Below are 22,780 nucleotides of genomic sequence, written 5' to 3' on the forward strand. Positions count from 1 at the left end.
TGACTAGGCGCACTTTTGTTGGCAGGGTGATGTCTCTGCTTTTTAGGATGCTGTCTAGATTTGCCATAGCTTCCCTCCCCAGGAGCAAGCATCTTTTAATTTCTTTGCTGCAGTCCCCATCTGCAGTGATCTTGGAGCCCAGGAAAATAAAATCTGTCACAGGTTGACTACCCCTGCCTTAAAGGATGCAGCTGTATGGTGGCTCAAGCCCATGACAGAGGAGGGACGGCAGATGATGGATGAGGTAATTTTGTGCCCCAAAGAGCAAGACACTGGATTGCCTTTTCTAAGCCTACATCCCTACCTGAAGCCATGGCTTTGCGGGAGACTTCTTGATGGCTGAGGGGAAGGATGGTCACCCAGAGACAATTTTGATTTGGGGATGGCTTTTGGGGAGTAGAGGGGCCTCAGTGGGGTACAATGCCAGAGCGCCTACCCTCCAAAGCAGCTCTTCTCTGCAGGGAAACTGATCTCTGTAGTCTGGAGATGTTGTAGTTCTAGGGGATACCCACGTTCTACCTGGTCTGGCATCCCTGGCCCTGCCTTGGGCACAATGTCACAGAGTCCCCCTCCAAAGCAGTAATTTTATCCACAGGAACTGATCTCTGTTATCTGGAGGTGAACTGTAATTCCAGAGGATCCCCAGATCCCGACCAATTATGGGTCCATTTGTATGTTTTGGTTATAAATGTACTGTTTGTTATTGTTTGATTGATTGTTACTTATGGTTACCGATTTCTCTGTAATATTCCTGTCCCTTATGTTTTATGTGAACTGCCCTGAGCCTCAAGGTAGCACAGTATATAAATGTAATAAACAAACAAATATTAAATAGTGTTTCAAAATTATCCAATATTGTTGTCACCTTGTATATATCAAAACAAGAAACACTAATTTAAAAGATTCCAAAATTCATAGTTGTGATGTGAACAATTATCTTAGTAAAAAATGCAGTGAAGCTTTTTTTCATTCTTCCAGTCCTTTACATGAGCTACTGAAGGTCAAAATCTGACTGGTGGCCCTTTTGTTCTTGGGGTAGGAGAGAGGGAGGATGTCTAATCCCTAAATACCTGAGGGACCGCCTATTGCCCTATGTCTCCTGCAGGGCCTTACACTCTGCGGGGGAGGGGATCTATTGGTCGTTCCCGGCCCCAGGGAGACACGCCTAGCCTCAACCAGGGCCAGGGCTTTCTCTGTCCTGGACCCTAGTTCGTGGAATAAGCTCCCGGGTGAGCTGCGGGCCCTGTGGGTTTTGGCAACGTTCCGCAGGGCCTGTAAAACAGAGCTATTCCACCAGGTCTATGGTTGAGGCTGGGGTTGGTGAAGTAGATCTATTGCCCCCCCCCCCAGGTGGTTGAAGTGTGCATCGCTTCACTTCATTTTCCATAGCCTCGACAGTAGGGGTGGGAGTGGGATGTTTTTCCGCCATGTTGGGAGTTGAGATTTTTAATGAGATTATGAATAATAATAATGGGTTTTTTAAGCCTGTTGTTACCTGCCACGAGCCTGTTAGGGAGTGGCGGGAAATAAATTTAAATAACAACAACAACAACAGTAACAACAACATCTGCTGCTAGCCAGTAGAGTAAGATGACCTGGATAGCCCAGGCTAAATTGATTTCATCAGATCTCTGAAGCTAAGCAAGGTCAGCCCTGATTAATTATTTAGATGGGAGACCACCAAAGAAGCCAGAATTGCTTCACAGTGGGAAGTGATGGCAAACTTTATTCATCTCTTGTCTTGAAAACACTACATGGTCACAATTAGCTAGTTGTGATTTGACAGCATTTTCCACCACCATAGAAGGATGAATTTTAAATAGCATCAATGCAAAAATGTAAATATCTTTACCCCTCAAGCGTTAGCCTGACCAATAACTTAAATCCAGAGAACACATTTCTGGGAGATTTTGTCACATATCTTTGTGTACCCCTGCCTATGCTGCCCGGCCAATCTGCACATCAATTACTGGTTAATTACACCCTTGGGCCTGGAAGCTAAGACCATGTCAAACTGCAAGTTCAGAGTCAAAGTTCCTTAAGCTGAGGGAGACAGTTCACTAAGGAGTGACTGCTACAGTGGCTCCATCCAGCCACCTCATTCTCTGTCGTCCCCTTCTTGTTTTGCCCTCAATCGCTCCCAGCATTAGGCTCTTCTCCAGAGAGTCCTTCCATCTCATGTATTTCATGAGTTTCATCTTCATCAAAGTATTTCAGTTTCATCTTCAGGATCTGGCCTTCTAAGGAGCAGTCAGGGTTGATCTCCTCTAGGACTGACCAGTTTGTTCGCCTTGCAGTCCAAGGGACTCGCAAGAGTTTTCTCCAGCACCAGAGTTCAAAAGCCTAAATTCTTTGACACTTGGCCTTCCTTATGGTCCAACTTTTACAGCCATACATTGCAACTGGAAATACCATAGCCTTGACTAGACGCACTTTCGTTGTCAGGGTGATGTCTCTGCATTTTAGGATGCTGTCTAGATTTGCCATAGCTTTCCTCCCAGTGAACTTTACCTCCATAGATAAGGAAGTGTTGAAGATCACTCCCAGATTCCTGCCCGAGGGTGAGGTCTCCAATTGTACCCCATCCTGACATGGAAGTTGCACTGCCCATTCTGTCCCTTTATGATCCAGCCACAGGTGCTTTGTATTGGAAGGGTTGCATTTCAGGCGACTCTGTTTGAGCCAAACTGTCACAGCTTCCACACATTCAGCAAATGTTTCCTGGGGAGAGCCAGGTTGGCCATCCATCAGGAGAAAGAACTGGGTGTCATTCGCATATTGGTGACAACCCAACCCAACCCAACTTCAGATCAGCTGGTACAAAGGGCGCATAAAGATGTTGAATAGTATGGGGAAAAGAATGTGTCCTGGGTTACTCTGCATTGATAAGGGTGCGAAATATTTTTCCCCACAGCCACCCCCTGTGTCTGGTTCTGGAAAAACGAGATCAGCCACTTGAGGGCTGTCCCCTGAATCCCCGTCTCAGCAAGATGGTGGGCTAACAACTTGTGGTCAACCAAGTCACATGTGGCTGATAGATCTAATATCATGCGAAGTGCCAACCCGCCTCTATCTAGCTAATGCCAGAGGTAATCTCTCATGGCATCCAACACTGTCTCCACCCCATAGCTGGGACCAAAGCCAGACTGGAAAGGATCAAGTACTGAAGTTTCCTCCATGAATGCCAGGAGCTGATCCATGATGGCCATTTCAGTCACCTTGCCTAGAAACGCAAGATGCGAGACTAAGCGGTAACTGCCTGGATCCCAAGGATAAAGCAATGGTTTCTTGAGTAAGAGAGAGACTACTGCCTGCTTCAGCACCTCAGGAAACTCCCCAGATGTTAGGGAGAGGTTTACAATATCCCTGGCCTCCAATCCACTGGTTGCCAAATTTAAGCAGCCAGGACAAACAGGGGTCAAGAAGGCAAGTGGCTGCCCTCACTGAGCCCAGCAACTTGTCCACTTCAGTTAAAGAGAGCCACCTGAACCCATCAAAAACCCCCTTCCCGAGGCAGCCAAGAGGCCTCCTGCTCATTTACTGTCTCAACTGTTGCCAGAGGTTTGCAACAGAGCATCGAGTAGAGGTGGGCACATACCTGGAAAATGGAAGTTCGTTGAATTTGTGTGGGGGGCATGGATTGGGGGAACGTCATGAGCCTTGAACCCCGAACATGCATAGACTCCTCTCCCCCCATGTTCACAAACTTTTGGGTTCACTTCAGTTTGCTTGAGTTAACTGCTTAGCTGTTTCCTGGGGTGCTATACAGATGAAATTCAATGTGGAGCTGATGGATATGTTGAAGGACTGCAATCTGGATTTTCAGATAGTTAGGTGGATAGGGAATTGGTTAGAGAACCGCACTCAAAGAGTTGTCAACACTGTCAGCCTAACCTACTTCATAGGGTTGTTGTGAAGATAAATGAAGAAGAATCGTGTAAGCACTTTGGGGAGAAAGACAGAGAATAAAATGAGTAAAATAAATGTTGAAAGTGTCTTTATGAAGACAGTTTGAAAACCATTGGAATGTATTTCTATAGAGGTTCATGCAAATTATTGTGATTCTGCATTTGATTCACATGGACATAATGTGCAGTCCTTTGTAGGTGAGGGAGAATTGTTTTAAATTTTGTGGGAGCGTCTGTAGAAGCTGTGAAAGTGAGAACAGAAAGAATTGTTGGAACAGAATAGCAAAGGACTGCACCTACGGATTGTCAAGTTCCATACAATTTTTCCAGTTGTCCTGGGGACTGGAAAATTGATTTTAGGAGAGAGAACTCTTCTCCAGGAGATTATTAATCTGTCTTTAGCAGCTCCCTCGGAGAGACAGAAAGAATCCATCTGACACAACTACTGCCCAATTTCACATTTGCTATTCTTGGCAAAGCTGGTTGAGGGTGTGGTTCACAAAGCAGCTATGGTTTCCTGGATGAAACATCAACTCTTGGTCCATGCTAGTCCACCTTCTGGCCTGGCCATGGGGCAGAGACAGCTTTGGTCACCCTCACAGATGATCTCTGGAGACAACTGGATCTAGGCGGATTGGCACTGTTGTAGTTGTTGAACCTAACAGCAGCATGTGACACTGTAAATTATGGGATATTAATCCACTGTCTAGCCTCTTGTGGCGCAGAGTGGTAAGGCAGTGACATGCTATCTGAAGCTCTGCCCATGAGACTGGGAGTTCGGTCCCAGCAGCTGGCTCAAGGTTGACTCAGCCTTCCATCCTTCCGAGGTCGGTAAAATGAGTACCCAGCTTGCTGGGGGGGTAAACGGTAATGACTGGGGAAGGCACTGGCAAACCACCCCGTATTGAGTCTGCCATGAGAACACTAGAGGGCATCACCCCAAGGGTCAGACATGACCCGGTGCTTGCCCTGGCACTGGGCCGCTGCTCCCTCTCCCCGCCCCCCCTCCACTTATCAGGCCGCAAGCTTGTGGCCCGGCAAGCTTCTTACTGTGGGGGGGGGGAGAGGGAAGCAGGGCCGCGCATTGCACATGCGTGGCTGGGTGGCACATGCGCGCATGCATCGTGCACAGCTGAAAACACGCATGCACGCACTTTGTGCCGAAAGTGCAGTGCATGTGCGTTTTCAGCCACGCATGCACAGCATGCGCAGCCGGGCAATCCTCCTCCTTGCTGCCGCCGGTTCCCAGCCTCAAAAAGGTTGGGGACCACTGCTCTGTGTGCAGGGGATTTTACTAGATGACCCTGGATATCCCTTCCAAATCTAAGATTCTAAACAGTTACGCAGGGCCTGCAAAATGGAGTTGTCCTGCTCAGCCTATGGTTGAGACCTTGAAATAACATCTAAACATCTAAAAATGGCTGGCCTCCCCGTCCAGGTCTACCTTTGCAAATTACATCCAGGGACTATACTACATATACTTTTTTTCTCTTTTCTTTTCAAAGAATGCTGTGTTAAGAAACTAGTTTTAAATTAATTTGAGTTTTAAATTGTTTTTTTTAAATTTATATGATTGTAAAATTTGTAATCTGTCCTAAGTAATCTGCCCTAAGCCTTAGGATAATGGTGGATTAAATATTGATAAATAGAATCATAGAATCATAGAGTTGGAAGGGGCCATACAGGCCATCTAATCCAACCCCCTGCTCAATGCAATGAAAGCCGGAATTCTTTAGAACCTGCATGTTTCCATCTCTTGATTCAACAGTGTTAGCTTATCTGCGTGTGTACAAAGACTGACATATTGGTACCGTCCCTTTTTTCTTCCCTCTGCTTGTAGTGTCTTCAATGTGCAACAGTGCTCCTGGGTCTGGTCCCAGCTCCCCAAACAGCTCCAACAGCACCATCACAGAAAATGGTCTCACTGGCTCTGTGCCCAATATCCATACTGAGGTAAGGCTAAGAGAAAAATGGTGTTCTGGCCCTGGCTGTTGTGGCTGACCCCTCCTGTCCCCTCTCCCATTTCTGTCAGTATGGTTGGTTTTGATTTGTGGCAGCTGATCAAGGTCTCAGGCAATAGCCCTTGACCAACCTTCTGTCCAAGCACCCTTCTAAGCTTTTGATGCTAGGGACTGAAGCTGTTACCTGATGCACGTGACTGCATTAAAGGAAGAAGGTAAATGTGTGTGAGAGAGTTCTGCCATGCTCATTTTAAGGACCCCACCCCTCACTTTTCTGTACTTTTCATTTCAGGGAACACAAAACACTATTCCGTATCTGTCTATAGGACTGGAGAGACAGCTTTCCTTCTAGGGGGTTTGTATATTGCCCTAAAAATATAACAGTCCTATGCAAGTAAAGAGAAGTATACAGCCTTTCAAATCTATGCACCTTTTTCAAAGCAACAGCTAGCTTTCAAAAGAGGCACCTTTTCCGGTGTGAAGGAAAACAATTAGGGCTTAGCATGAAACAGCAGCCTCTAGATGCTAGCTGAGCAATAAGTTTGTTGTGAAAAATATCTAGTCAGAGGGTGGGAGAAATTCTCCAAATTAAATCTATCAGCATTATGATTACAACACTTGGATTTAGATACTTAGGAGCAAGTCCTGAGACAATGAATTTCGGGAATGGCTGTGGTAGTTGTAAGAACCAGAGAGCATCCAAGTGGGATGTGCAGATTTCTGGAGAGTTTAGCCTCCTAAGCCTGCATGACAAGGATGTGTTACTAGAGACAGTTGGAAATTGCCACCAAGGAAGAGTTGGTATTCTGTAGTGATTAGTGTTGGACTAAAATTTGAGGAATGAGGGTTCCAAGCCTCCTGATTTCACACAGCTCTCAGGCTGACCCTCATGCTAGTCATTCTCTCTCAGTCTCAGCTACCTCATGCGGTTTTCATCAGGATGGCTCTGAATTTGCCGGAGGAAAGTGGGATAGAAATGTGCTAGAGAGACATTTATTTTTTAATAATGTAGACATTTATTTTTAATAATAATGTAGTTAATGTAGTCAAAGCAAAGAAGATATGACAGAGGGTGACTTTCCCATCCAAAGTCATGTGATGTTAGCACTCTCTCCTCAGTTCTCTTTTTGTAAACTGAAGCAGAATATTTACCTAAGATTCTGAATGAAGGACGAACAACTTATAATTCTTATTTTATTGGCCATTGTTGTATGAACATGGCCTTGTTTAAATAAATAAATAACATATAAAGGGGAGGTGAAAAGGACCCCAAATGGAGAGCTCTTTCACCTCTGTTCCGACAAAAAACCTTGACAGTACCTCAGCCTTGCTGCCAAGTCATCCCAGAAATAGAGGGAAGGAAGAACAGTTCAGCTGGAAACTCTTTGGGAAATGACCTTGGCACCTCAAACCCACAAGGAGAGATAGCCCAAGCAGCTGATTTATGCGGGGAAATGGAGAGCTCATTCTGTCACCTCGATGAGCTGAGTGCTAGTCCCAGGCCCATTATGCACGGCCGCTGAAACGGCGATTTCGGGTCACATGGAAAACGTGGAGGGGGAAAAAGTGAAGCAAACCGCTTACGCATGGGATGGGACGCAACGGCGACGAAACCCAGAGTAACCAATTAATCACGCGGCGACTCCAGCTTCGCTTCTGGTTGCGCCCTGGTCACCCGGAAGCTCCGCGTTCTTAACTTGTCTTGCTGATAGCTTCATTTCCCAGAAAGTAGAGAGGGGAACTAGAGGTCCTGCTATTTTAGACTTGATTCTCACCAGTGGGGAAGAACTGGTAGATGAGTTGGAAGTAGTGGGCATGCTTGGAAGTAGTGACCATGTGATTTTGGAATTTTCAGTTGTGGGACGTATAGACTGGACTTCAGGAAAGCCGATTTTAACAGAGTTGGGTAGAGTCCCATGGTCAGAAAGACTTAAAGTGATGGGAGTCCAAGAGGGCTGGGAGTTTCTTAAAAGTGATATACTTAAGGCTCATTCACAAACAATTCCCTTGCCAAGAAATGATGGAAGGAGCCTAAGGAAGCCAAGGTGGCTCCCTAAGCACCTTGTCAAGTGATCTGAGGAATAAAAAAGTCATTTAGGAAATGGAAGGAAGGCCTTGTTACCAAGGATGAGTATAAACAAATAACCAATAATTGTGGGGAGAGTATTAGAAAAGCTAAAGCTCAATATGAGCTTAGGCTAGCAAGAAGAGCTAAACATAGCAAAAAAGGGTTCTTTAGTTATATTTCAAGTAAGAAAAAGAATAGGGACACCATAGGACCACTGCAAGGACAAGAAGGTGAAATTATAACAGATGATGAAGAGAGGGTGCTGAACTTCTCCTATTTCTTCTCTTGTGAGAGAAATAGTGCTCAAAGTGGCAAAGACGTAACACAACAGGGGGGATGGGAATGGTGGCCTAGGATCACTGTGGGGGCAGCCCATAAACACCTAGTTTCTTTAAACAAAACAAAGTCTTCTGGGCCAGATGCATTCATGGGTACTAAAAGAACTTGCAGATGTCATCTTTAGGAGGCTTTGGGCTGATTTCTGCGTTGAGCAGGGGGTTGGACTAGATGGCCTGTATGGCCCCTTCCAACCTTATGATTCTATGATTCTATCTCTGAACCTCTGTCCATTCTTTTTGACACTTCTTGGAGAATCATAGAATCATAGAGTTGGAAGGGACCATACAGGCCATCTAGTCCAACCCCCCGCTCAACACAGGATCAGCCCAAAGCATCCTAAAACAGGTGAGGTGCCAAATTATTAGAGGCAGGCAAATGTTGTCCCCATCTTCAAGAAAAGGAAGGAGGATCCAGGTAACTATCGACCTGTAGCTGGCAAAATTTTGGAACATGATTCTATCTGCATCACTGGCCAGGAATTTGGGGGCAACCTTTGATGCCTCACTTACCATGGTGGCTCAGATCAGAAAGGTAGCCCAGATCACATTCTTCTACCTGCGTCATGCCTGGCTACTAGTGCCCTACCTGTCCTCGGAACACCTGGCTACAGTGATCCATGCAATCGGCCCTTCCAGGCTAGGTTTCTTTAAATCACTCTACGGAGGCCTTGGCTTTTACCTGGTACAGAATGTGGCTGCTACGGTCCTCACTAGATAACCTTGGAGGACTCATGTCCAACCTCTGCTGAGACAACTGTATTGGTTACCAGTCTGTTTCTGGATCAAGTTCAGGGTTCTGGTTTTGACGTTTAAGACTATACACAGCGTGAGTCCTACTTACCTGCGAGACCGCTTTCATAGAATCATGGAATCATAGTATCATAGAATCATAGAGTTGGAAGGGGCCAAACAGGCCATCTAGTCCAACCCCCTGCTCAACGCAGGATCAGCCTAAAGCATCCTAAAGCATCCAAGAAAAGTGTGCATCCAACCTTTGCTTGAAGACTGCCAGTGAGGTGGAGCTCACCACCTCCTTAGGCAGCCTATTCCACTGCTCAACTACTCTGACTGTAAAAATTTTTTTCCTGATATCTAGCTTAGATCATTGTACTTGTAGTTTAAACCCATTACTGCGTGTCCTCTCCTCTGCAGCCAACAGAAACAGCATCCTGCCCTCCTCTAAGTAACAACCTTTCAAATAAGTAAGTAACAACCTCGTTTTCTCCAGGCTGAACATTCCCAAGTCCCTCAACCTATCTTCATAGGGCTTGGTCCCTTGGCCCCAGATCATCCTCGTCACTCTCCTGTGTACCCTTTCAATTTTATCCACATCCTTCTTGAAGTGAGGCCTCCAGAATTGCTCCAAGATCTCGTTCACACACAGTGTTACCTGGAAGCATATCCCCCATCCAGTAGGCATGCTTTTCATTTTTCTGACCCAGATGCAGAACTTTACACTTATCTTTATTAAATTGCATCTTGTTCTCATTTGCCCATTTTTCCATTGTGTTCAAATCTCGTTGAACTCTGTCTCTATCTTCTGGAGTATTTGCCAGTCCTCCCAATTTGGTGTCATCTGCAAACTAAATGAGCAGTCCCTCCTGTCAAGCGCTAAAAGAACTCACAACAAAAACTTCTATAATAAGAAAGCTTTAATGGGAGTACTCTAGTCACTATAACTTAAGAAGTCAAATCTACCCCATGATAGAACTGCAACCCTTTTCATTACAATTCTCCCGCCTAAAACTTGAATGTTCCCAAGGGGAGGGGTGCCTGCATCCCCAGGTGTCTGCCCAGGCATCCAGCCAGGGGTGCTACAATTCACACGTCCTTGGACTGGCCGGCGCCTATTGACAAGATACAACGTTGTTGTTACAAAAAGCAGAGCTAGCGAGCAGAGATCAAAGGACAAACAGTTCAGAGCGGGCACTACAAATCATGATAACATGGAAACAGAAAGTAAGCTTCGGTTACAAAGAGAGCAGGCTTTGGTTACACAGAAAGCCTGGAAAAGAATAATGGAATACAGACAAAATGGGGTAACCTCTGTTCATGGACAAATCATGGCAGAGAGCAGGCACTGATCCTGACACCTCCACCCCCTCATCTAGTTCATTAATAAAGGTAAAGGTAAAGGTATCCCCTGTGCAAGCACTGGGTCATATCTGACCCTTGGGGTGACGCCCTCTAGCGTTTTCATGGCAGACTCAATACGGGGTGGTTTGCCAGTGCCTTCCCCAGTCATTACCGTTTACCCCCCAGCAAGCTGGGTACTCATTTTACCGACCTCGGAAGGATGGAAGGCTGAGTCAACCTTGAGCCGGCTGCTGGGATCGAACTCCCAACCTCATGGGCAGACAGCTTCAGACAGCATGTCACTGCCTTACCACTCTGCGCCACAAGAGGCTCTTATTATAGTTCATTAATAAATATGTTAAAAAGTACCGGACCGAGTACCAAGCCCTGAGGTACTCCGCTACTCCTCTCCCTCCGGTCTGATGAAACACCATTGAAACACCATTTCCTCCTTATGCCCCCTGCAGGGTACTTCGCTCTGCGGGTATGAATCTGCTGATGGTCCCGGGGTCCCAGGAAGTGCACCCAGCCTTGATCAGGGCCAGAGCCTTTTCAGTCCTGGCCCCTACCTGATGGAACAAGCTCCCTGAAGAGCTGTTGGCCCTGTCATTGATCTCAAGGTTCCACATGGCCTTCAAGACAGAGCTCTTCTACCAGGCATTTGGTTGAGGCTGTGCACAATGACCCCCCCCCCCCCCGATTCTTGGGTATTAGACCTAGAACCATGGTTCGAACTTCCCTGTTGTATTCTATATCCCTTGCGACTCCAGCCTACTGAGTCAACTGCATTGGAGGCTGGGGAGATGCTTTAGTTGTGCCGCCATCTTTTTCTATCGTATTTTATTGTTCAACCGTATTTTATTTTAAGATTTGGGGATTTTATTGTCATAAGATTATTTTTATATAAATATGTTTTTATACATATGCTGTGAACTGCTGCGAGCCAGCTCACTGGGAGCAGCGATATAAAAATCAAATTATAAATAACAAATAAATATTCCAGTGACTTTTCCCAAATAAAGCGCTGTGTGATCATGAGTGGTCCTGTCAAAAGCCAGCTTGAACATCTGCTAATTCTCTTTCAGTGGTTGTTGCAATGCATAGCAACAACCACTTAAAGAGAATTAGCAGATGTTCAAGCTTCTTTTGCTGCATCTTTTGCTGTTTTTCTACATTCAGCTATTCTTGTTTCATCTGAGAGCCATTTTGATCTTTTTTTCTGGCTTCTTGTGCGGTATGTGTTTAACTGCTTTTTCAACAACATTTTCCTGCCACAGTCCATCAGGCATCTTCTCTGCTGCATCCAATAGTTGGAATTGATTTTTAACCTCCACTGCATATGTGAGTGGAATTTTATTTACATCGAACTTCCTTAACTCTGATGTTCTCTTGCTGTTGCGGAGTTCTGTTTTGATTTCAGCCAGTAACAGTTCATGATCTGAACAGCAATCAGCACCTGGATATATTTTGACAGCAAGGTTTGAATGAGCCCATTGTCAGTTGCATAAGATATGGTCGATTGGGTTCCTGTGTAGTTTATTTGGTGATGTCCAAGTGTATAGGTGAGATTTATGCTGTTTGAACCAGTATTCATCATGGAAAACTGATTTTATGACTGTGCCAGACTATCACCGGTATCATTTGTGCCAACATTTACATTAAAGTCACTCATTATGTAAAACTTATGTACCCTTCTTGGGTACTTTTTTTTAAATGTCTTGAATGGTGGTATAGAAGTTGTCATTTTCCTCCTCAGTTGCATCCACCCACTATAGAATAAAATAAAAATAAAAAGACCCAGATGAGACATTAAAAAAATGAGAACTGTCAGCAACCTATACAGATTTGTTTGGGGTTTCAAAGACATTTAACAGTGAATTTAGAGTTCCTTTATATAAATGTTGAAGTATGAAGTTGATCATTTAGAATGTGTGAGTGCAGCTGGCATAGGTGCACTTAGATTCAGTTAAGATAGAGAGCAGTTGAGAGCCTGCAAAGTAAAGGACTGAGGAGGCCCTGGCTCAAGTCCCCACTTAGCGATAGAGATTCACTGGGTGACCTTGAGCTAGTTGCACTTTCTCTGCCTCCCCCAGGGGTCCCCAACATGGAAGCTGCTACTGGGTGGAGCTAGGTGGATCTTTTGTCCAGCAGCTCTTCTTATTGGCCATTGGCATTGCAGATTCTTTAAAAACTTGCTTGTTACTACAGCACAAGGATCTTAAATGTGACTGAAGGCAAGCCAGGACAGCCATCTGGGGCTGGACGCCTTCTGTAGCAACCATTTTGGGACTGCATCCATCATGCTGTGTCAGAATTTCAAAGGTCCCTGCAGGATCAGAAAGGCTGGGAACCCCTGACTCATCTTATCCCTTATGGTGGTCGTTAGGATATAATCAAATTGAGAAGACATGCCTTATTCAGGCATGTAGCCTTGAATGGAAGAAGGGTTAGAATTGTCTTCCTTGAATAATTAGAGATGCCCCAAATGTAACTGGAACCCAGATTTTCATACTGTTAATGGTTGAGCCTTCTGCCATGTAAAGAGCTTTCCTCTTAGTGGAACAGATCTCTTCTGTTAGAGAAAAGTTACATGTATTTGTGGATGTTGCTTCTGCCAGAGCCCTACATTTGTTGGGCAGAGACTGTGAATTTGTGGCTCTTGATACTACTTTACTCTGGGTGGTGTGGTGATTTGAGTGTCAGACTTGGTCCTGATAGAGATCTGAGTTCAAATTCCCATTCTGAAGCTCACTAGGTGACCCTGGATAAGACTTTCTCTCTCAAACTAACCTTTGCCACATAGGATTGCTAGTCCCCAGTTGGTGCTTTTGGGGGTTTCCCAGTTTTAAGCTTCTCCTCCAATTTCTGGTCTCTCAGAAACCAGAGGAACTAACCAGGCAGGGGGAGAGAAGAAGCAGGAAGTAAACATGACGTGCTGATGTCACCTGGGAAGCAATGCAGGCTCATTGGTGAAGTCGGGGGTGGGGGAACTCTATGATAATAAGCTAATTCTACCATTGAGATTTTGCCCCAAAACCAGAACATTGTCCCGTGACATCACCAACATCACTTCTGGGAGACATCAGCACCTCGCATTACTTTTCAGCACTCCTCCTCGTTCCATTTAGCAGGTGATATGACAATATATGGTCATGTTGGACCTCCCAATGGCCAATGATGGGCCTGGAAGAGGTCAGAAGGAGAGAGCATATACACAGGTAGGCATGTACACAGCTATGCTTCTCAACCAAATTCTGTACAATCACACCACTTCTGGGGGTTTTCAAAGCCTGAAGAATATTTCAGGGGTTTCTCAGCGAGTAGAGTCAAGAATAGGGTTGTGCGATTCGGCTGGTTCGGCGGCCGTTCCCTCTGGGCGCAGCCAGCGCCGCACCGCAGGGGGGGGAGGGCGGTGCCGGCAGCGGCGTGACAGCGGGCGCAACCACGCAGGCGTGCCTGTGTGGTTGCGCCCGCTGTCACGCCGCTGCCGGCACCGCCCTCCCCCCCGCGCGGAGTGGCGCTGGCTGCGCCCGGAGGGAACGGCCGCCGAACCAGCCGAATCGCACAACCCTAGTCAAGAATTTGTAACATGAAAAACCATGTATACTACATAGCTCTCCCTGAAAGAAGGTTAGGATAAAAACATGAGAATAAATCATTGTCGTGGGAATGAAACCTACTGGCTGTTAACTCCTGAATCTATTGACACTCTGTACTTGCTGGCTTCTTTTATATTAGCTTTGGCTCTTGAGTATAAAAGTAAGTCAGTCTTTTAAATTGTCCCAGGTCTTTAATGTTTCTGTAATAAAAGAATCAACCAGCAGACTGCTCTAGTTTTCTCTTAACTTGTCAGCAGCAACAAACCTAAAACTGAGTGAGCACTCCCACACACAATTTTAAAGCAACTTCTTAACATTTATGTATCATTTTTTTCCTCAATGCCCTTCTCATTCCCCTGTATTTTTGCCCTGAATCTCCATTTTTTCCCTCCTTTTTGTACAGCAGATGTTGCCCCATCACCGAGCTGTCACAATGGACGGATCAGCTAGCCAGCTCAGCTTATACACTTCTCCGTCTCTGCCCAACATCTCTCTAGGACTACAGGCTACTGTCACGGTGACAAATTCACACCTCAATGTGAGTAGTACCTGCGATAACTCATGCAAAACTTTTCATTAAAAATGGGCATGGGAGCTCAGACCCCTCTCCCCTTCCCCCCTAGGTCAGGGATTCCCAAACAATGTTCCGGGGTTATGTGAGAGCTCCCCAGGGATTATGTGGCCTTTGCCAGAAGTATAGATGGCCACTGACATCATGGAGCCCACTTTCCCTGTTGCTCTAAAGGCCTAGTCTCTTTCTCCACAATGAAAACAGTAAGTGATTGATCAATTGATTGGCTGGCTTCCTCATCTTACTTCCACACCGACTTCTCTGGAAGGGCACATCACCACTTCTGGGGTTCTCCGAAGCCTGAAACATGTGGCTTTCCAGATGTCCATGGACTACAATTATACTTCCATGGACTACAATTATACTGCTGGCAGGGGCCAGCACATGCTACACATACAGACCTCTGGCTCAACAATCTGTCTTGCAACAGTGGTCAGATGGACCAGGCAATGCTATCTTAAGCCATCTTAAGCCAACAGTGCCATCTTAAGCACAGTTGCACTCTTCTAAACCTGATGCCCTCCAAGCATGTGACTCTGCTTAGGAATGATACTGTTACTCATTCCCTGTTCTTAGTTCTCAGCATACAGTTTTGGTGAGAAAATAGGAATCAGCTACATTCAAGAGCAGCTGCTGGAACATCCAGTTGTGCTTAGACTTCATACACCTTTTGTAGAGCCCTTAAGCAAGCAACCCATACAGGTATCAGCTTTAAAAAAAAAGATGTGTTTTTCCTTTAGGCCTCTTTGGTTGGCTCCTCAAAATTTGCTACTCAGACAAGGCACTTTGGCTGGTGTAACAGAAGGTTCCTGCCTCTTCCCACCCCACTGCCTGCTAATCTCTCCAAAATGCCACTTCTGGAGTCCAGGGGACCCTTGGGAGCAGCATAAGAGGAAAGTTGGAGGTCTGCAGGCAGAAGAGGGAATTGGCAGAAATTACTCCCCACCCCTTCTGTTAGTAGAACATTTAGTTCACATTCAACCCTCCCTCTTCCTCAGTTAATTTACAAGTGTTTATTTATTGGATTTATAGTCCACTTTTCTTGCAGAGACTCAAAAGTAGATTCCAGGGATTGGAACTGCAGACAGTGGACAGTACAGCAGGAGCAGGGATAAAGAATTAGGGTACAGTGTGAGCAGCAAACTATCTATGGCAAGGGATACTACTACAAACAATGCAGAAAGTTGATTACAAAGTATATAAAAGTGCAGTAAAAGCAGATAATACCTGCAGTAATCATTGGAATGCATTACAATTCTGCTCTGATAAACAGCTGCCACCCTAAACTGTTCTGTTGTACCACAGTTCTAGTCTCTTTTAGGGAGATCCTTAATATTTATTTCTCACCTGCAGCCTTCCTCTTAAGAAACTGATTTCATACTCATAAAAGATATTTTATTCTTGCACAATAACCCTCTGATTTGCATACAGAGTTTTGGTGTCCCAACAAGGATTTAAACTTAAGTTCAGCAGTCGAAGGACCATATCTTTGGCTCTCAATGACTTGCAGGCTGACAGGTAGCCATTTCTCCTCCAGGCAGTGCAAGCAGACTCACAGGTTGCCTCGGGCTGCTTCTTTGCCAGAATTTGAAGCTAAAACACATGAAGGCACAAGTTGAAATTTTATTCTCTTTCTCTCATTCCAATGAGTGTGCAAAGTGTACTTTCTCCTGTTCCATGACGTCCTTTTTGTGGAGCTACAGTTTCTGGGAGTTTCTCCTCCCTCCCCCCCAAACCCAGCTGTGTCCTATTTGTAGCCTCCCTCCAGGAACAGGAATCAAAATTGGCTCAGACATGGGAGTAGGCCAGTCTACAATTTGTCTATTTCCAGCATCATTAATTTAAAAATAAACACGTGGCAGACTGTTTTATTTATTTGGGCAGCAGGAATATTTTAGGGTGGGATCTGCTGGACCGCTCCTGGCCAACATCTTTCGAGCAGCTTTCATCTCAGCAGCAAATTTGGGCAGTGTGTGTTTTTTTTAACAGCAAAGAAAGTTGTACAACTCAGTCAGCACTGCTTGTGAGAGACCTATACTGACACACTCTGCCTTTACAAAAGGAAAAGCGCTCCAAGCAGAGGCAGCAATGAAGGCCAGAGGAGACTCCACCAGTGGGTCAAAGGTGGCAGCTATCCCAGCACAGGGTGGGTTCCTGCCCAGGATAGCAGTAGTAGAATGAGGCTGGGGCTACCCTGTCTGCAGAAAATGCCTTGCCCCTCCCATACAAAACAGCTGTTGAGAACTGCGGTGGTGGCAGGTGTTTTGCCAGCCCGAGGCTTTGACTGTGGGTGAGGCATAAAGCTTGACAGCAAGGGTCTTTGACTAGCCTTGTGCAAACCCAGCTGGAGTGGGGGACATAGCAGGAAAGGAGTTAAGAGATTAATGGTGCTTCAAGAAATAACAGGTAAAACAGAACAGATAAAGTACTTATTCACTCAAAAAGTCATAAACACATGGAATTCACTGCTACAAAAAGTGATGGCAGCCACAAGCATAGACAACTTCAAGAGGGAATTAGTTATATGGAGCAGAGGTCCATCAGTGACTGCTAGCCACAATATAGAGATGGAATACTATGTCCAGGGCAGTGGTGCTCTGTATTTTTGTTGCTTGAGGGGACAAGAGTGGAAGAGCTTCTGGAGTTAAGGCCCTGCTTGTGGATCTCTGGATGATGGCACCTGGATTTTGGGCACTGTGTTACACTAGATGAACCATTAGCTTGATCCAACATGGTTTCTCTTATGTACTTATATCCTTATGTCTTAGATGGGCTTAGCCAGCATGGGTGGAGCACCAAGGTTCTGGTAATCACCTTTAAGGCCATATACAGTCTGGGCCCCATGTACCTGAGGGACCACCTCTCTGCCTATACCACGCAAAGAGCTCTGCCACTGCCAATTGGCTGGTGGTCCCTGGCCCTAAAGAAGCACATCTGACCTCTACCAGGGCCAGAACCTTCTACATCCTGGCCCCTACCTGGTGGAATAAGCTCCCTGAAGAGATCAGGTCCCCGCCTAAGTTATCGCAGTTCTGCAGGGCTTGCAAAATGGAGCTCTTCCACCAGGCAGTTGGTTGAGGTTGACTAAACCAATATTATATGCTAGGCCCCCAGAAACCCCCTGTGCATGAGCATAACCTGAATTGACCAACCGATGGGACCATAGTCAATAGGTTAACGTTACCATTGTTAATGTTGGAATTGTTATATGAAAACGTTATCGTAATTACTATTGTATTGTATTTATTTGAGATTATTGTGTTATGCCATACTTATCCCCGAGGTTCTATGTAAACTGTCCTGAGCCACAAGGGAGTGTGGTATATAAATATATAATAAATAAAAATAAGAAAGGGGCTGAGGGCATAGAGGGAGAGGAGGATGGTAAGCTGCCTGGGAATCATGGAGAAGCCTTAGAGAAAAGAGGAGGAGGAACCAGCGGTGGCCAAACGGACTGTGCTCCAGATGTCCATGGACTACACCTCCCAAGAAGCCTGGCAAGCATGTACTCGCTCATGAGAATTATAGTCCATGGACATCTGGAGAGCCACTGTTTGGCCACCCCTGAGGGCCTTGGACAGGATATAGCAACCAGTCCTGATCAGGGGAACCAACCAATAGCAGAGGCACAGCTCAGTCTCTTAAAGTTTTAAAGGGGCAGAGTGGGTTGGTGAAGGGAACCATGCTCATGTGTAGACCTATTAGTTCTTGGTTCATGCCGATGGGAGCCTTAACGAGTCCAGGTGTTTTATCTGCATGCCACAGAAGATACAATAGCCTGCTGCCCCTAGTGGGGTCACAGCGTAACAGACATTAGTGTTGAACTTTGTCATGGTTCAAAACCTTTATTTAGCATTTGTGGGCATGTTAAGAGTTAGAAGGCTGGCTGTAGTGCGAAAACAGTCTCACACTGCAGCTGCATTTGTATCTGTGTGGGAATTATAGTGCAGTCCTAAGCAGAGTTGTATTCCATTCTAAGCCATTGAGTGCTATTCTGCTCAGGATCACACTGAAAGAGCAGTGATTGCAAACCCTCTTGTCTTGCACAGGCCTCCCCCAACCTTTCCACGCAGCAGGAAGCAGAGCACCAGACCATCCAGTCATTGCGCCAGGGGGGCGCCTTAACCAGCAAGTTCCTGAGCATGTCGTCTATCCCCAGTTGCCTTCTTGGGGTGGCCCTTGAGGGTGAGACCAACAACCATGGACACGCTTCACTTCTGCAGCACGTCCTGCTCCTGGAGCAGGCACGCCAGCAGAATACGCTAATCACTGGTGAGCAAGTGAGGGGTGGCTGCACAAAGCAGTTCGTGTGTGGAGGGAAAGGTAGTCATTGGTGATGTCCCATGGAGGTGGGATGTGGTTGGAGGTGGCATTGTGTGGGTGCGTTCCTGCTGAATGGCCATTCATGGTAGGCATGACTCCATTGGACTGTGCTCATGCTAGGTATTGCTGAATATTCACCAGCACATAAACACCTGAAGCTGCCTTGTAGTGAGTCTCAATGGAAGAGCATCTGTTTGACATGAAAAATGTTCCTTGTTCAATCCCTGGCATCCCTAGTTCAAATTACATCTTATCTCCAAACTACAGAGTTCAATTCCCCTGGAGAAAATGGATCCTTTGGAGGGTAGACTCTATGGCATTGTACCCCGCTGAGGACCCTGTTTTCCCCCGGCTCCATTCCCAAATCATCAGGAGTTTCCTAACTTGGATCTGGCAACCCTACCCAGCCCTCGCCATCTCCCGCCCCCTCTTTTGCTGATGATGGAGAAGGTCATGGTTCAGGAGGAGCTAAGGAGGAAAAAGGAACTGTTCAAGAAACAGAGGGAAGGACAGACCTCTAAAGAAGAGTATCTGCAGTTTACTAGGCACTGTAGGCTAAAGAGAGGCTAAAGCTGGGAGTGAGCTTAGGCTGACCAGGGAAGCTCAGTATAACAGGAAAAGATTCAAGTGGGTAGCCGTGTTGGTCTGAAGCAGCAGAGCCCGGTGGCACCTTTAAGGCCAACAAAGTTTTATTCAAGGTATGAGCTTTTGTGTGCATGCACACTTCCTCAGATACAATACAGTACAATGCAAGAAAAGCTTTTTCAGGTATGTGAGGAGGAAACATAAGGTAAATTAGGCAATTGGGACACAGAGAAAGCAGAAGGGCTCAGTACCTATTTTGCCTCCTTGTTTTCCCAGAAGAATATAAATACACCTAGGGAAGGTATAAAGATATACCAGACAAGGTATAATGTCTGGGTGGCAGGTTGACATGGACAGAGCGGTTGTTGAAAGGAACATGGCTGCACTGGATGTCTTCAAATCCCTTGGACCAGATGGTGTGTACCCAAAACTGCTCAAAGAACTTTCTGGAAATCTTGCAAAACCCTTGTCCATTATCTTTAGAACTTCTTGGAGGACTGGAGAGGTGGCAGAAGGCTGGAGGAGTGTGAATGTTATCCCAGTCTTCAAAAAAGGGAGGACAGATGACCCGGGAAACTACAGGCCAGTGAGTCTGACCTCAATTGCAGGGAAGTCTTTAAGCAAAGGTTGGATGCTTTTCTTGGATGCTTTAGGATGCTTTGGGCTGATCCTGCATTGAGCAAGGGGTTGGACTAGATGGCCTGTATGGCCCCTTCCAACTCTATGATTCTATGATTCTATGAAGATAATGGAGCAGATTTTAAAGGTGGCGATCTGCAATCATCTGAAAAACTATTTGTTAATCCGGGGAAGTCAGCACGGATTTGTCTCCAACAGGTCCTGCCAGACTAACCTGGTTTCCTTCTTTGGTTATTAGATCATGGATTTTTAGATCATGGAAACTCAGTGCATGCTGCTAGCCTGGATTTCAGTAAGGCTTTTGACAGAGTTTCCCATGTTGTTCTGATGGGTAAACTGGATGACTGTCGACTGGATTTTAAGATGATTAGGTGGATAGCAAACTGGCTGAAGAACCTTACCCAATGGTATTTTATCAGAAGGGAAGGGAGGTGAGCAGCAGAATGGCACACGACTCAGTTTTTTGATCAGTATTTTTATCAATGATCTGGATGAGGGAGTCTTCATTAAATTTGTGGATAATACCGAACTGGGAGGAGTAGTGAACACCTCAAGAGATAGAGTTCAGTGAGATCTGAACACGCTGGGAAAGTGGGCAAATAAGAATAAGATGCAATTCAATAAGAAGTGCAGAGTTCTGCATCTGGGTCACAAAAAATGAGAAGCATGCATTCTGGATGGGGGATACACTTTGGTTACCATTGTGTGTGAACGTGAGCTTGGGGTCCTTGTGGACTTTAAGCTATATATGAGCAGTCAGTGTGATGCAGTGGTAAAGAAGGCAAATGCAGTCTTGGACTGTATCAGCATAGAATCATAAAGTTTGAGGAGACCTCCAGGTTCATCTAGTCCAACCCCATGCACAATGCAGGAATTCACAACTACCTGCCCATCCACAGTGACCCCAATTTCATGCCCAAGTGATCCCTGCACCAGCATTCTCCAGAATCCAGCCTTGCCTGAGAGAAATTCACCTACCGTTCCACAGTAGCGATCAGCAATTCCCTGGGTATGCAAGGAAGGGCCACAAATTCATAAAATGAACATTTCTGTCACATGACTACCTAGCCTCTGTTTAAAAACTTCCAATGAAGGGGAACTCACCACTTCCCAAGGAAGCTTGTTCCACTGAGGAACCACTCTAACTGTCAGGAACTTCCCATTGGTTCTGGTCCACCCCTCTGGAGCAACAGAAAACAACTCTGCTCCATCTTCTATATGACAGCCCTTCAAGTATTTGAAGACGGTTATCACATCTCTTAGTCCTCTTTTCTCCAGGCTAAACAGACCAAGTTCCTTCAACCTTTCCTCATACGACTAGGTCTCCAAACCCCTCACCATCTACATAGCCCTCCTATGGACGCACTTCAGTTTCTCTACATCTTTCTTCAGTTGTGGTGCCGAAAACTGATCACAGTATTCCAAGTGAGGTCCTTAGCAGAGTGGAGTATGGTGGTAACATCATCTTGCATGATCTGGATACTATACTTTTAATACAGCCCAAAATCCCATTTGCCTTATTAGCCACTGAGTCACACTGCTGACTCAGGCTGAGTGTCTGGTCTACTAAGACTCCCACATCCTTTTCACATGTACTACTGTCAATACAAGTCTCACCCATCCTATAGCGATGCATTTGGTTTTTCATACCTAAATGAAGAGCTTTAAATTTATTAGTATTGAAATTCATTTTAGCCCAGTTTTCTAGCCTGTCAAGATCATCCTGTATCAAATCAAAATCACAAGATGTCATAGTTCCACTGTCTACTGCTATAGTCAGACCCCACCTGGAGTACTTTGTGCAGTTCTGGAGGCCTCACTTTAAAAAAGACATGAACAAAATTGAGAGGGTTCAGAGGCGAGTTATGTGAATGATCTGGGCCTTGGGGAAAGGCCTTGGGACTTGGAAATATTCAGCCTGGAGAAGAGGAAGTTGAGAGGGGACATGATTGCTGTCTTTTAGTATTTGAAAAGCTGTCACTTAGAAGAGAGCAGAGAAAGGTTCTTGTTGGCAGCATAGGACCCACAGTAATGGGTTTAAACTATATGCAGAACAAGAGCTAAATATCAGGAAAATATTTTCACAAAGTAGTTTCAGTGGAATCAACTGTGTAAGGATGTGGTGAGCTCCCTATCACTGGCAGTCTTCAAGCAGCTCCTGGACAGATATTTATCCTGGATGATTTAGGCAGATTCTATATTGATCAGGGTGTTGGACTAGATGGCCTGTATGAGCCCTTCCATTTCTATGATTCTATGGTTTTGGAGTCTCCAGCTGCAATTAAGAGGATTTTTCTTCTAAATTTGTTGAAGCCATATTAGCTTCTGAGTCTCCTCCATGGCTCAGAAGCCCTCTCAAGAAGTACTCCAATTGTGAGGTGAAGATGACCCAAACAGACCAACATAACCTTTGTTCTGTCTCCACATGTAAGGCCTGCCAATACTTCTCTCCTAAAGTTCAGGGGGATAGAATGTTGAAAATTAAGGCAGTGGGTCACACTACCCCCAGGTTCATTGCACCTGAGCAGCTAAAAAGGCTAAAGAAAAATTGTAAATCGGCTACAGAGCAGAACACTCTTGTCTGCACTTCTGAGCCAATGCTAACCTTGCAGGAGACGTCCAGGACTTCATCTTGGGGACTGATCTCTCTACCTTTGTCTCTCTCCAGTGGGGAGGGGGATACTGGCTTACCACATATCCAGGTTCTGGGAG

At 45.6% G+C, this 22,780-nt stretch overlaps 1 protein-coding gene across 9 annotated transcripts in view; it reads left to right on the forward strand.

Annotated features, from left to right (window-relative positions):
• The window catches only part of HDAC5 (histone deacetylase 5), a 285,336-nt gene that overhangs the window by 158,254 nt on the left and 104,302 nt on the right, over window positions 1-22,780 (forward strand). For 6 of the 9 annotated variants that reach the window (XR_013227134.1, XM_077315953.1, XM_077315952.1 and 3 more), the window contains 3 exons: window positions 5,749-5,861; window positions 14,354-14,488; window positions 18,571-18,793. Coding sequence is in view for 8 of the 9 variants with exons in the window: in XM_077315953.1 (XP_077172068.1) it covers window positions 5,749-5,861; window positions 14,354-14,488; window positions 18,571-18,793 (471 nt within the window). In the remaining variant the exon portion in view is untranslated. The remainder of the gene's footprint in view (window positions 1-5,748; window positions 5,862-14,353; window positions 14,489-18,570; window positions 18,794-22,780) is intronic. The other 3 variants (XM_077315958.1, XM_077315951.1, XM_077315955.1) reach the window with 1 other exon arrangement.

This window comes from Paroedura picta, chromosome 16, assembly GCF_049243985.1.
Source record: "Paroedura picta isolate Pp20150507F chromosome 16, Ppicta_v3.0, whole genome shotgun sequence".
Classification (NCBI taxonomy): Eukaryota; Metazoa; Chordata; class Lepidosauria; order Squamata; family Gekkonidae; genus Paroedura; species Paroedura picta.